General features: G+C 40.0%; 1 protein-coding gene across 1 annotated transcript; it reads left to right on the top strand.

The window, feature by feature from the left end:
• The first annotated feature begins 11,600 nt into the window (after positions 1-11,600).
• Positions 11,601-13,502, top strand: LOC116715942 (trypsin-3-like). The gene is made up of 5 exons (XM_032556719.1): positions 11,601-11,664; positions 12,029-12,182; positions 12,709-12,971; positions 13,065-13,201; positions 13,284-13,502. Exons 1-5 carry the CDS (start codon positions 11,625-11,627, stop codon positions 13,431-13,433), a joined length of 744 nt encoding a protein of 247 aa, XP_032412610.1. The 5' UTR covers positions 11,601-11,624; the 3' UTR covers positions 13,434-13,502.
• The last annotated feature ends 213 nt before the right edge of the window (positions 13,503-13,715 follow it).

Genomic DNA, 13,715 nt, shown 5'->3' with positions numbered 1-13,715 from the left:
CTTGACACCCCTAATTGTTTGACATCACAGCTGGGCGGGACGAGCTCGCAGCCTCCTCATCTGGCAAGCAGGGAACTGTTGCGCTACTTAGATGTAAATGCTTATGTTTTGGACAATATATTCCCACAGACGTCGGTGCAGTTTCTTTAAAAAAAAAATTTTTTTTTAGAAGCACAGAAGCCCAATACACGAATTCTTTTGTCATGTCTGATCACCCAACACATTGTCTATTTTCCCTTTCACTTCATTGAGTGTATATAACAGTCCTTGTTTTAATATCATTGTTACCCAAAATTTGTATTCAACCCCACGAAGGACAGCTGGGAACAATCAAGGGGAAGACAGACGGGGACTAATAAACACACATAGAAATCCTCACATTGAGAGGAATGTGAAGAAAAGCTAATTCAAGGATTTGCAGGTGATTCATGAAGTGTGGGCAGCAGCACACACTTCACTTTTTAAAAGTATTTTAAATACTTTTTAAAAGGCCACTGGCCACAAATTTCACACTCCTTATTTTAAGTATGACAATTTTAGTGCTGCGGTGGCGTAGGGGATAGCGCAACGCACGTTTGGAGGCCTTGAGTCCTCGTCGCGGGTTCGATTCCCGGACCCGGCGACATTTGCCGCATGTCTTTCCCCCTTTTCTGTCAGATTACTTTCATATAAGGGACACTAGAGCCCACAAAAGACCCCCTGGAGGGGAGAAAAAAAAAGTATGACAATTTTACCAAGTATTTTGTTAAGATTGGCATACAGAAAACCAAGAGCCTCATCTTTGAGGAACTGATCCTGTTTCTACTTCTTCTTATTATTGGCCCTGTTTTGGAGACGATTCTCTCTGAGGGGACATATGATGTTACAATACAGAGACTAATTGCATCACATGTGAAGGAAGTGGATAGACTCAACATTTGGTTTGCCACTAGCTCAGTGGGTCTGTGTCTCTCTGTGAAAGAGTCTCAAGATTTAATCCCACTTCCACCATGGAGTCTGCTGATGGACTCCTTTTAGTTTCACCAGTCGCTGGTTCTTCAAAGAACCTCCAAACAGCCGATGCGTGCGGTTCCTCTTCTAGGCACTCTGCTTCCTCTTCTCCCTCTTGGCCCTGTGACTAGCTGGATCTTGTTGAAATTATTCTCTGAAGAGCTTCATCAGCTGCTCTGGTTTCACTGAATCGTGGGTCAAGATTTCTGGTGGTTTCTGATAGAACAGGGTTGCACTCCATCCTGTGGAATTTAATTTCCATGTATAGACAGAGCTTCCACTAACTCCTTCACTTTCTCCATGGTTATTCTGGTCTAGTGCTCAACTGTCTGTTAACTCTTGCAGAACATGAACATTTTAGAGGTTGTAACATAACTAAAAATGAGCAAACAGTTATGTGTTGAACTCTACGATATACCCAGTCATGCCTAATCTGCTTGTCATAATAATAAAAATACCATGACTAAATGTGATAGCTGGGAAATAATAACATCATAGCATGATATGTAGACTGTACCAGTCTGCGCTCATCTCCTCAGTGAACGGAACAGTACAGGCCTCACATTCCTCTTCACTCACAAGAATGGGTCAAGAGTGGAGATGACTGATAACAGTGGAGATAACAGTGGAGATGACTGTATCCTTGAAATCCAGAATCTGTTTTAGTAGAGTCCCACCTGGTAACATAATCTTGTTTCAGTTTTAGCTCAGGAATGCCCATCTGTCGTTGGATAGTTTTGAGCCTCTCTGCTCATCACCTTCAGAGAATCTCTTACAAGGAAGTTAATTGTGTGTGCAAGGCATGGGTGGTGGATCCCATTTCAGGGTTTTAATTACATTTGCTCTGTTAGCTGCATTCCCTCTAACACTGCACACTACTTTGCTTTCCTCGTCTCTTTCTTGTGCCACTTTGAGCGGCTCTGTTGCTAATTTCACAGAATTATGTCTGTCACAGAACACAGAACAAACCAGTAGGCAGAACACCAGTTTGTAATTTTCAACAAAATGGCATGTAGAATGTGGCGGTTCAGGATTTCCAGCAGTCTGTTGTTATTCATGCTTTTTTTAACCCTTTCTAGGAGCAAAGCACGTTCTCTGTCACATAAGCCTGGGGTGATTTTTTTTTTTTTTTGGGGGGGGGGGGGGTTCTGCTTGGAAGTTTATAAGTCGGACTGAGAGCATCAGTATACTTTCTGAATCCTTTGTCTTCCACGACTGAAAATGACTGAAAATCTTATAAAATCATTTTAGCCAGTTCCTCATTTTTTTGTTTTTATGGGCCTTTTGAAAAAAAAACTGATCTTAAAAAGCATGCCCACACCATTATATATTTTGTAATGGTGTGGGTGATGTTGTAGACATTGTAGGAGGAGAAGCAGCTACAGCAGACACATTGACATTTTAATTATTAATAGATATTTCCATTGCTTGTCTTTGTTCTTGAAGCTGCACTGACGGATGAACAGTTCCCATATGCCTGTGCAGGTTGTTGGTGGAGCCTGCTCGATGCGAAATGTTAACTTTGCACAGGCTGATCTCTGCCTTTGAACTGCGTGTCACTTCAAAATGTCTCCAAACTTTGCTCCGTTTTCTTTCACTCGTAATTACTCTTTGTAGCCTCTGTCTAAAGCTCGCTTTTCTCTCCCTCTTTTTGTCTCCACTGGCTTTGAGAAAACCTTGCTGGAGTCTCCATCTCCCTCTTTCGCTTTTGTGTGCTGTGCTCTCAAGAATCTCTAAACAGTTATATTATTCATGTTTAAGTGTAAGTCTTTTCCTCAGGTGCCCTCACATACTCCACAGCAGTCCTTTGGGAAACTCCAAAACAGAGCGTAAGTAAACGGCTTCAGTAAATGCATAAATTGAGGGTTACTGAGATGACTACTGGAGGGAGAGAAGATCTGATTTCTCATCCACCCACCGATGATCCTGTATTGTAATGTTTGCCACTCTGTGGCCTGAGTTCATGTTTTGCTGCAGGTTAAGTGTTCAGTAATTGCTGCATGCTGACTTTTCACCTGAGCGCAAACATTTTAATGTCTCCCTTCTTTTCACCTTTGACGTCATTGTTTCGCTGAGCTTGCTGAACCCGCTGGGATTTTGGCACACACAGGTTTCCTGCAACAAAGCAGATGCTTGCAGTGAATTCATGCTTCAATAGGGACAAAGCTTGGAAGTAACATCTATCAGATTCAGCACATTTTAAAGCCTGATATTATATGTTTAATAATTCATGACAGCTTATTAGAAAGTTTTATAGCAGTGGATGAATACTGAACATATAGGCTTGTACAGTATATGATCAGACTTCGCAAGTCTTGTTAACATTACCCTTGAGGCTGTTTTTTAAAATTATTTTTCCTCTAGTGACCCTTATTCAACAGTGAATCAACACAGGAAAGTGGGTTGTGAGAGAGGGGGAAGACATGCAGAAAAGGCCAACAGGTCGGGAATCAAACCTGTGACGGCCGCATTGAGGACAAAGGTCTGCATTCAAGGGGTTGTGCGCCCAACCCGTAGATAGAGCTTAAGATGAAGCAGTACTTTTGACTTGTTGAAACAGCAAAGAAAAATATTGCTCCTCGGAGACAAAGTTGGATATGAATTCCTTTCTACAGTCTGGATATTTCTGGCGGCTTTATCACTCATAAAATCATTACAGAAACAAGCCAAAAACAAAGAGGTATTCATCCCCTGAAGCAAATCTGAGCAGTAATTCTTCCAAGTAGCAATTTTCTTTTTTTTTCACCCCAGTCTGGTAAATTCCTGCACTTGTTTCGGGTGTTATAATCATTGATTGCATAAAAAAAACCTACCAGTGATGCTGTGTAATGACATCAAGCTGAATGTGGGGGAGTGGGAGCTGAAGACTCTGCAAATCTGGCTGATGTCTCCAGAGTGAAGCCTTACCTTTCAGGGATCAAATGCTTCATTTGAGTTTGTCTTCCTGCTTGAATTTCCTCCCACATGGTCACTCTTGTGCTTTTCTTCCAAACCACCCACTTATTCATTGGATGATTGTAAGCTTGAGTTTTATGTCCTTTGCCATTGTGAACTTCTGCTTTTATGTCTTTGTATAGATTTATTTTTTTCTTTATCTCTCCCCATATTCCAGCTTTATCCCTTCGTTTGTTCAGTTATTATTGGAGTTTTGGATTTGTTTCGCATTTTCGTCTTGTTCTAGTTTATTCCTTCTGTAAGTTTGGTTTCTCGTTTTTAGGTATTGGTTTTATTTAGTTTTAGTATTTATTTTTGTCTAGGTTCTCTTCTAGTTTCATATTTTTGTCTTTGCCTGTCTCCACTAGAAGGCCTTGTACTGGTTCTGCCTCAGTGCGCGCCGGCCACTCAGAGCCGCACCGGCTCTGTGAGGATGTTATCAGTTTTAAAGGGACAGACAGTATTATGTAAAGTTGACTTTTTTTTTAGCTTTACATTATGTTATAATGTTATTACCTCACCAAAACCGTACGTGGAGTGTTGCCTTTATTCTTTCATGCATGAGAAATCCTTTAATTTCCATGGCAACCATTCTGCTGTACAAAACGCCTGGGTGGACCTAGCCCCGCCTTCAAGACGCAGCTCCTCCTCATAGCTGCAGTTTCCGAGCTTCTGCCTCACAGAGAAGCCCTCCCCACATGCCGCCCCTACTCAGCTCCTCCAGAATAGCAATTAGCAAACACCTGGTGGAACAGCGAAACTGCTGCGCTCATTATAGGAGCTGCTTATCAGAGCAACACTTGTAAAAAAACATTGTTTAAGGGTTAATAGAGGAGTTGTCATGAAATGCGGTGGTGAGGCAGACGCAGCAGACCCAGGATGCAGTGAGAAATGATGGTTTTAATGAAGAAAAGAAGTCAAAACAGTCCAAAAACACAGGCAGCACGACTGAGCGGAAGCCAGGGCTCAACGCCGGTAGCAACTGGCTTACAAGTGGACACACTTAGGACTGGGAGCACGTTAGACGAGGACCCGACAAAGACACAGACACACAGGTGACACTAAATACACAGGGGGTAATTACGGGGACGAGAAACACCTGGGGACAATCAAAGGGAAGACAGGACAACATGGAAACTCAGAAACACAGAAACTCAAAATAAATACACAGGAAAAACACGGAACAGGAGTGATGTTGTGATGACTTTCTGCTTGGAAAACAAATAATATTGCCCCTTCAAATCACTTTGCCATTTAACCCTTTTTCCCCAGCTGCTAGTCATTTTTTTATCTACTCTCACTCTCTCTCTTCCCAGCTGCAGTCAGTTACATCTAATTAGTTCCTTGTCCTCTCCACTCCCTGTTCACTTCTTGTTCCTGCTTGCCTCTTTTTGCTAGTTTTGCTTTTTATCATTAAACTATGACTTTTTCCTGTCTGCATTTTGGTCCAAGTTAGAACACACCAAACATGATATGATATGATGAGTGGGCCAAAGCCAAACACTTCGCACAGACCTAAATTTTGGCAGACGGACTACTCTCTGTGAACAAAATGACACAATTTTGTCATGCATCTACGTCAATGAGAACTAATTTTGGCACTTTGCATGAAATATATCGGGGGCTTTACAGTCATGGTCTAGGCCCGCAGTATCATGAGTGGGCTTATGGCAGAGGACTGCACCCCTCCTGACTTCTGATTACCTCCCCCTTGTGACCCTTCACGCCAGATGATGGCAACATGAACAGGTCATTCCTTTACACCCACATAGTGAAAGAAGAAGAAGAAAAAAATAAATGTGAGGGGTATGGAGAAAAAAGAAATGTATAAAACTAGCCTTCTATGCATCACAAATCTGAACAAACTTCTAGAAAACTGCAAAACAGCTGAAACACTGAGTTCCTTTAAATCCAGGGTAGAACCCACCTGTTTAGTGTTGCCTTTGACACATGATAGCTGGAACATTGACCAACATATTTGATGTATTCATGATTTTAACAATGGGGCTTGACAAAATTTAACATTAATTAGTGGTTTCACAATTTGTGACTGTATGATATGTTTAGGATGGTTTTATGTTTTTATGATGTAGAAAGTTTTGAACTACATTGTTGCTTAAACATGCAATACAAATAAACTTGACTGATTGATTGATTGGTTGATAAAGCTACAAAATCTTCTCACGGGACTGAAAAATCAAACCTAAGTTCTTAAAATCGACCAGTTCCACAGAGTGTGAGATGCTGGTTGCAACCTACCCCCAAAACTGGGTCCCCAGCTTATTTACACACACCCCTCACAGGAAATAAGCCCTGCCAGCAAACCAGATGTGAGGGGGTGGAAGAAAAAAAGGGGATGAACACGGGAGAGAATAAGTGAAAGAAACTCCCCATGTCTATTTGCACGCCCTCAGTTCCTGCATACGCTCAGACCAACACCCGTTCTGTGTAGGTGGACTAATTTCTCTGTTGTCTGTTTGCTCAGGCTTTAAGAATCCAGGGAAAAGAAAGCTTCCTCTGGATTTATTTTGCAATAGGTCTCAAAGCAATACGTTCAATCTATAGAAAACAGTTCTTCCTAAACTGTAGCTCCATTTGTGGCACAGACTACCAATCCTGTTTTTACTGATGTGATCACATACATCCAACACTGTGCACCCTTTTCAAATGTTGCTCCGGATCATGAAGGCAGACCGAGTTTTTTTTTTCTTCTTCTTCTTTTGCTAGAGTCTGCAGGGGATATTAATAGTCATCTCAAGGCTATAGTTTGAGGGAAGCCTTCAGAGCCCGAGGCTTGCCAGCGTTCTTGATTTACCAACTAAACGTACAATTATGCGCGTACCACACAAATACCAATTTGGGTGTGTTGAACAACCAGCAGAGGTTTTATAGGAGAATTTCAGCTTTAGCAGAATCCAATATGCAATGGTTAGAAGTTTGGGGGTTTTAATGGTTTGAGGCAACAGCTGTGAGGAACCTGAGAGACAAAATGCAACTGAATGTGTGGACTTTTTGTGTTTGTGTGTGTTTTTGTGTGTGGGAATCTAAAATAGTAATGACACGGTGCTTTTCCTTGCATCACTCTAACACGCCCTGTATTTGTCATTGAAGTTTTATGCAAACATCTCCATTTTGCAGCTCTACAGAAATCTAAAATGTTTATAAATCTACTCTGACCTGTTGGAGAGTAGGTTACATATAAAGATGTTGTGTTGAAATTTCTAGTTCAGGACCAACTGGGAATCTTCTCTAACCTGAAACCCCCAAAAGTTTGTTTATCCTGTTGCGGCGTTCCGAATGGAAATCAGACTCCAGTCTCCCTGCTGTGGAGAACCCAGGAATTTTGTTTTTCTGAGTCAAAACCAGTTTCAACAGCTTTCATTTACATGGCTTAGTAATCTTTTCTTGTGTGCATGTGTGTGTATGTGTGCCTGAAGTTCACCACACACAGGGAAAAAAGCTGAACCTCAATAACCTAAACCACTTCCTTACATACGTCTCTGCTTTTGACCGCAACGTCTGGTTGCCCCTCAACAGATATATGCATAATCAGTCTGGACTCTATGACAGAAAACAAGCGTGACGCTACATAGCCGCACGTATTTACAACACAGTGGTCTCTCTGTTCGTCCAAAGTTATTTGGAGCAATGACATTAAGGAATCGGATGATGCCAAGCATGGGGCAGCAGATGACTGAATATGAGGAGGTTTTTAATTTTTATGCACATTAAAACAAACAGGAAGTGTAAAATAAGACAGGATATGGAAGATTTAGGTCACAGAAGAGTTTGTTGGTGTTTTTATTGTCTAATTTAGTCATCCAGCAATCATGTCCTGATTGCTCCTCAGATCCAAAGAGGCATTTGGGTGCCATATGTGACGCTAAAAGACTTGTCCAAATGCACTGCTGGCTCACTGGCTGTTCTTGTTTGTTGCACATTTTTAATGACATTGTTTGCTAATAAACGCATGTGTCCCGTTCTGGAATGCTCAGCGACCTCAGACGTTCTGGACTAGGATATATTGAAAATTTACCTGCAGTCTTGGTGAAATCTGAAATTTAAACAGTAAAATAAAGACAACCAGTGGTGACTGGTGGAGATATTTGTAGGGTAGTCAACAGATAAATACAGATATATTAAAATGCTGCATATTGTATTCCAACAACAGAAGCATCTCATTTGAAATAAAGAAATCTTGCTATAAATTGACATTATATTCTTTTTCAGTTCAAAGACAACCTTAAAACAAACAACCACCAAAACATACCAAAAGCCAAGCTTACACAGAGCCTCTGTGAGGTAAGTTGAGCCAACTTAATTCCCAGGCATTAAGGGTCTGAACTATAATTATTTCAGATTTCAGATTCAGCTTTGAATAACTGCATTTCACTCCTTGACACAATCACAGTCATGAAAAAAAAATACAAATAAATAAAACAAGACATACAATATTTTTTTAAATGAGGCCTACCTGTTGAGTAATGATTGTTTCCTGGATGTGTGGATTGTGTTTAGCTTTTAAATTTGACCAAATCGCTAACATTGGCCATAATGTATGCAATGTGCCAATTCAACGTTATGAAGCGTCCTGGAAATTGCCTGTCCTGTAAACAACCATCCTCTGCTGTGAAGAGAGAAGTGCCAATCCGAACGAAGTGGGTGTTAATATTAATTCAATATTTAGAAGCCAACATGGACTGAATGGCTTCGTTCACGTCTTTGGCTGCCATTGCTAAAACTACAGGCAAACTACAATTCTGAAATAGCGAAGAAAATCAACGTCGTTCACAACTTCATTTGCTGATTGACCTGATAGAAAATGTACCAGAGACAATCCAAGTGAAGGGAAGAAAGTGCAGACTGTGCAATAAGCAATATTTTATTTGGGATAGCACAGGAAGCCAATGGCTCCCTTCACAAAAAATAAAAAAAATTAAAAAAGGTTTTCCAATCGCTGCATTTGATCTGTCCACCAAGACATTAAGGAAAACAGGTGATAAATTACCTAGTCTTGCTTGCTATCATACCTACTCATTATTCACCAAGCCACACCCACTTACAATCGCGCACGAGACACGTTATTGTTCGTCCATCCTCATTGGCTAAAGCATGTGACTGACCCTGGCCTGACCAAAATTAGCCCCAATAACTGAGACTAGACGTCTGTCAAAATTCATAAAGCTGTGCAATTTCCTGCATTTTACAAGAGTTTGCATCAGAATGTAGACTGCACTTTGTTTAGTTTATTTATGGTTAGTTAAGCAATTTGTTTTCATGGTTAATTGAGAGTAGCAAGCTTCTTTACTTGTTTTTACTCATGGACATGTCTCTGGGAGGCTTTGGTACTCGTTGAGCTGTGGGTGCGTGTCCTTTGTGCGGTGAACATGCATCCAAAATAAAATGGAATTGTTCCTCCATTTTGTGGTGCAATTTCTTTCAGTTACAGTCAGAAGAGGAACCAAGAGGAAAGTGGGGGAAGAATAGAAATTTAAAGCAGCTATACTCAGTTGCTTGTTCCTTTTATTTTTGTCAGCAAAAACCCTATGAAAAAAAAAAAGACCACACATTGAGGCTAAACTTTGATCAACCACCAAAGCAGAAGCATAGAGAAAATGATAAACAACACTGCAAAGACAAAAGTATTTTTTTGTAACGTAGCTACAATAATTTATGATCTGTAATATCTATTTGGACTTTGACATCCTCCATCCCTTTGACATCTTTCCATCCCTGATTGCCTGACCTATAAATGATAACTACCAACTAAAAATAGCCATTTACACAACTAATAAGCTCTAATGAGGCCAAAATGCATAGAAAACTTCAGATCAATATTGAAATGAATTATAGTTTTGCATTTAAAATTGCTACAGCGGAAGCTGTCAGATTGTTTTGCTCTCGCCACGCAAATGAGCAATCCGATGTCTTTGTTTCTCCTGATAATGGCACCAGATCACAGGCCGGGTGATGAGAGCAAAGATACAACAGTGAAAATATTACCCTATGTAAGGTGTAAAAGTTATCTATGTCTGCATTTGTTGACATGTGAAAATGCTAACATACAGGTAAGTGGAAAATGACATTTTGTGGAAAAAAAAATAAATCTGTCAGTGTCAAAACCTTCGGCCATAACTGGAGGAAACCACAAGGGCTTGGTTGGTCCTGGGGGGAAAAAACATTCAGCTTGAAAAGTTTATTCATCCTAAAGTAAAAAAAAAATCTAACAACAACAACAAAAAATAACCAGAAGCACACTTTGACCTGAGCAGCTGATCATCTCCATGTGACTTTCCATGCCTGACGACCTGGATTTTAATGCAATGTTTCAGCTTTTTTGTATTTTAAATGTAATTAAACATATTTAAAACAAGTGAGTCAAATAATCTGAGTGCTACTCAGTAATGAAAGGGATGAGAACCTGCCTGTGCTGGATGGGAATGTGTTATGCTTGGCGCTTAAGTGTTTAATCATATGGTTTGGGCAACAAAACACCCTTAAATAATTCCCTGTCTGGTGTTGATAAACAGCTATGCTCATACGTGAGTAATAGAGCATTATACCTGTCACTTCATCTTCATTCTGAAGCTCTGAGTCAGTGGTGATTTGGCATCGCTCTGACGTCACATGCTGATTTTCTTTACACTATATATTAAAATCACAGAGTTTGCAGGAGTCAAACCAATTAGTAGAGTGCTTCAGGCAAATGTAATGTAGTTTCAGCTTCAACATTTTAAATAATTATAGTAAAAGCATGTATAACCAAAAAACTTTTAACCAGCATTTGGAGCATCCAATTAAATATTAAGAAAATATTGTCTGGTAAGATGAGACAAGCATACACATCCTGTTTGGAGGAGAACTGGATCCGATCATTGCCCCAAAAATACTGTACCACCAGGAACATTTGGAGGTGAGAACATCTTGGTGTGTAAATGTTTTTTGACATATGTGGCAGAATTTTTAGAATTGCAAGAAGGATGAATGGAGAAGCGTATTGGGACATTCATGATAAAAGCTTGACGATAAAACAAACAAAATCTCAGTTGGCTCCAAAGCATTAAAAATAAATCAGTTAGATTGGTCCAGTCAATCGGCAAACCTCAATCCAACCAACAATCTATGAGATTTCTGGGATGTTTTTCTGAAGTAGGGAAGAAAAAACATTTTTAAGAAGGTTAAAACTCATTCCTTTGAAGGTGAGAACTTAAACCCATTTATTCATATAACTTGTTCAATACAACTAAGTATACAATTTGTAACCTCCTGTTTTCCCAGAAAGCTAATCTTTGTCCTACGTGTGCAGGCTGGACATAAAAACTGTGAGCATTATTAAAAACAGGACATTTAGACCTCTGTGCTTCAGAACATTTCAGCTTATGGATGTCAATGTCCTTACTTTACAAGCACATCACATAAAATATAATAAGGACATTAAGGCAAAAGGTTTGACTGAAAGTACAAAAATGAGAAAATTAGACAAGGTTTATACATGTTCTGAGCGATTTTTCCTGCACATATACATTTTTTAAAAACTTTATTTTGGATCGTATTCCTTAGGTTTACTTTAGATTCAGCATGCCTAGGGAAATGTAACATATGTTTGAGGTGATAAAGGAGCTTAAAAGGAGAAGATAAGAGGACTAAAATACCTAACTTAAAGAGAGCAAGGACACATTAGTTACAAACCAGAAAGAGGAATGGAGCTTTTTCTTTTCCTGATCTTCTTAGGCGTTGCAGGTATATTTTATATTCATTTATATGGGAAAAATGGGTGGCAATAGAACTTGTAATTATAATTGACACCAGCAAATACATTTTCTATATCATGAAATGTGAAAAGGAAAATGTAATTTTACTTCTGGGAGCCAGTGGCTCAGAAAGAAGAGATTTATCCTGAAACCTTTGGATGTTAAGTTCGAACCCCTGCTCTGTCGGCAACTGGCAAGATTTTTCTAAATAGTAGCCTTGTTTCTGTCTGACTGCCCTTGGGTAGCAGAGGCTACAATGTGTGTATTAACTGCAAAGTTCTTTGGAGTCCGTTGACTCGATAAAGCTCATTAAAACTGGAGGCAATTTACCATTTCCTATTTGTAACGCGCAGCTGGCCTGGAAGATGATGAAAAGATTGTTGGAGGATATGAATGCCCGAGAAACTCTGTGCCCTATCAAGTGTCGCTCTTCACTGGGTACAACTACTGCGGAGGCATTCTGCTGTCTGATCAGTGGGTGCTCTCGGCTGCACACTGCAAACCAAGGTACAACATGATAATGAACATCTTTCAACTTATTGCATACACAGAGCTGTGCAAAATTGTTCACACAGCTTGAGGTTTTTCATAATTTTTCACATTACAATTCACAAATTTTGTGTATTTGTTTTGTGTTTTATATGACCGACCAAAGCCAACTCATAATTGTGATTGAGGGGGAAACAAACCCAGGATTTTACTTTTTTTTTTTTCAAATCAATATCTGAAAACTGTGCTCTTAAATCAATACTTTGTAGAATCATATTTGAATGCAATCTTCTGGGATCTTTTGCCCATTTCCTTCTGTAAAATAGTCCAAACTCAGTGAGCTTTGTTTACATTTCTTAATGAGGGATTGACTGTCAGTGCTCCACAAAATGTTCAAATGTTGTTTTATAGTGTAATCCTGCTTTAAACTTTGCTATCCCTAATTGAAAATATAATTTAAAACCTAAGCAGTTCCTTGTGATTTTAATCAAGGGCAGCAGTGCTGGGGAAGCTAAACTGGCTTTCGGAAATGTTTCTTTTTCAGCTCAAATTTAGAAGTTCGACTGGGAGAGCATGACATCTGGGAACCCGACCATACTGAACAGCACATCATGTCTGCCGCGTTCATTCGCCACCCTGATTACAATCCCCGCACGCAGGACAGTGACATCATGCTGATCAAGCTGAGTCAGCCTGCTATTCTGAATAACTATGTGCGTCCTGCAGTGCTTCCATCAGACTGCGGCAGTGCTGGGACGATGTGCCAGATATCTGGATGGGGGAACATTCGCCCCAGTGACGAGGGCTGTGAGTTAAACTTTGTCTGCTGTGCAATTTCCAATAAATGAGAAGAGATAAGAAAATGAGATGGAGAAGTAGCTGACTGCGGTGTGTTTACAGCAAGGTACCCAGACAAGCTGCAGTGCCTGGAAGTCCCTCTGCTGAGTGATGACACCTGCTTCAATGCATATCCCTTTCAGATAACTGAAAACATGATATGCGCTGGATACCTTGAGGGAGGGAAAGATTCCTGTCAGGTAACATCACTATTGCACATCAACAGATGTTTTTTTATCTTGCTGCAAAATATGACATCCTGTAATCTCTTTTAAACTTCAGGGTGACTCTGGGGGTCCTATGGTGTGTGAGGGACAGCTCCAGGGAGTTGTGTCCTGGGGCCACGGCTGTGCTCAGAGAAACAAGCCTGGAGTGTACACAAAAGTTTGCAATTATGTCTCCTGGATCAAGACAACAATGGCTTCTGGCTGAGGTGTAAAGCTAAAGGCTTCAGATGCACAGGAGAAAAATGAGTAAAATGAGTAAAGTCAAACAATTTGACATATTTGTGTAAAATGTAGTTTTTACTGGTCCGCAAGATAAAATGAGGGTGGATTATTTTTCACATAAGTAAAGGGAATACTTCACATGAAATAAAAAAAACTTTAAAATGCTGACTTCTCTCAATGTGACTTTGAAAGAAAGAGCAGCTGTTGAGGAAGTGCCATCAGGTCAAGTGTGAATTAAACTTGATTCTTATTCAAAGAAAGACAA

Source organism: Xiphophorus hellerii, chromosome 3 (genome assembly GCF_003331165.1).
Source record: "Xiphophorus hellerii strain 12219 chromosome 3, Xiphophorus_hellerii-4.1, whole genome shotgun sequence".
Taxonomy (NCBI): Eukaryota; Metazoa; Chordata; class Actinopteri; order Cyprinodontiformes; family Poeciliidae; genus Xiphophorus; species Xiphophorus hellerii.
This window is presented reverse-complemented; position numbering and strand designations above follow the sequence as displayed.

What these genes read in the sequence shown, in the direction of transcription:
- LOC116715942 (XM_032556719.1), top strand. Translation starts at nt 11,625, where the DNA reads ATGGAGCTTTTTCTTTTCCTGATCTTCTTAGGCGTTGCAG. An exon ending in GATCTTCTTAGGCGTTGCAG is followed by an intron (nt 11,665 to 12,028) that starts GTATATTTTATA and finishes TGTAACGCGCAG; the next exon opens with CTGGCCTGGAAGATGATGAA. An exon ending in TCGCCCCAGTGACGAGGGCT is followed by an intron (nt 12,972 to 13,064) that starts GTGAGTTAAACT and finishes GTGTGTTTACAG; the next exon opens with CAAGGTACCCAGACAAGCTG.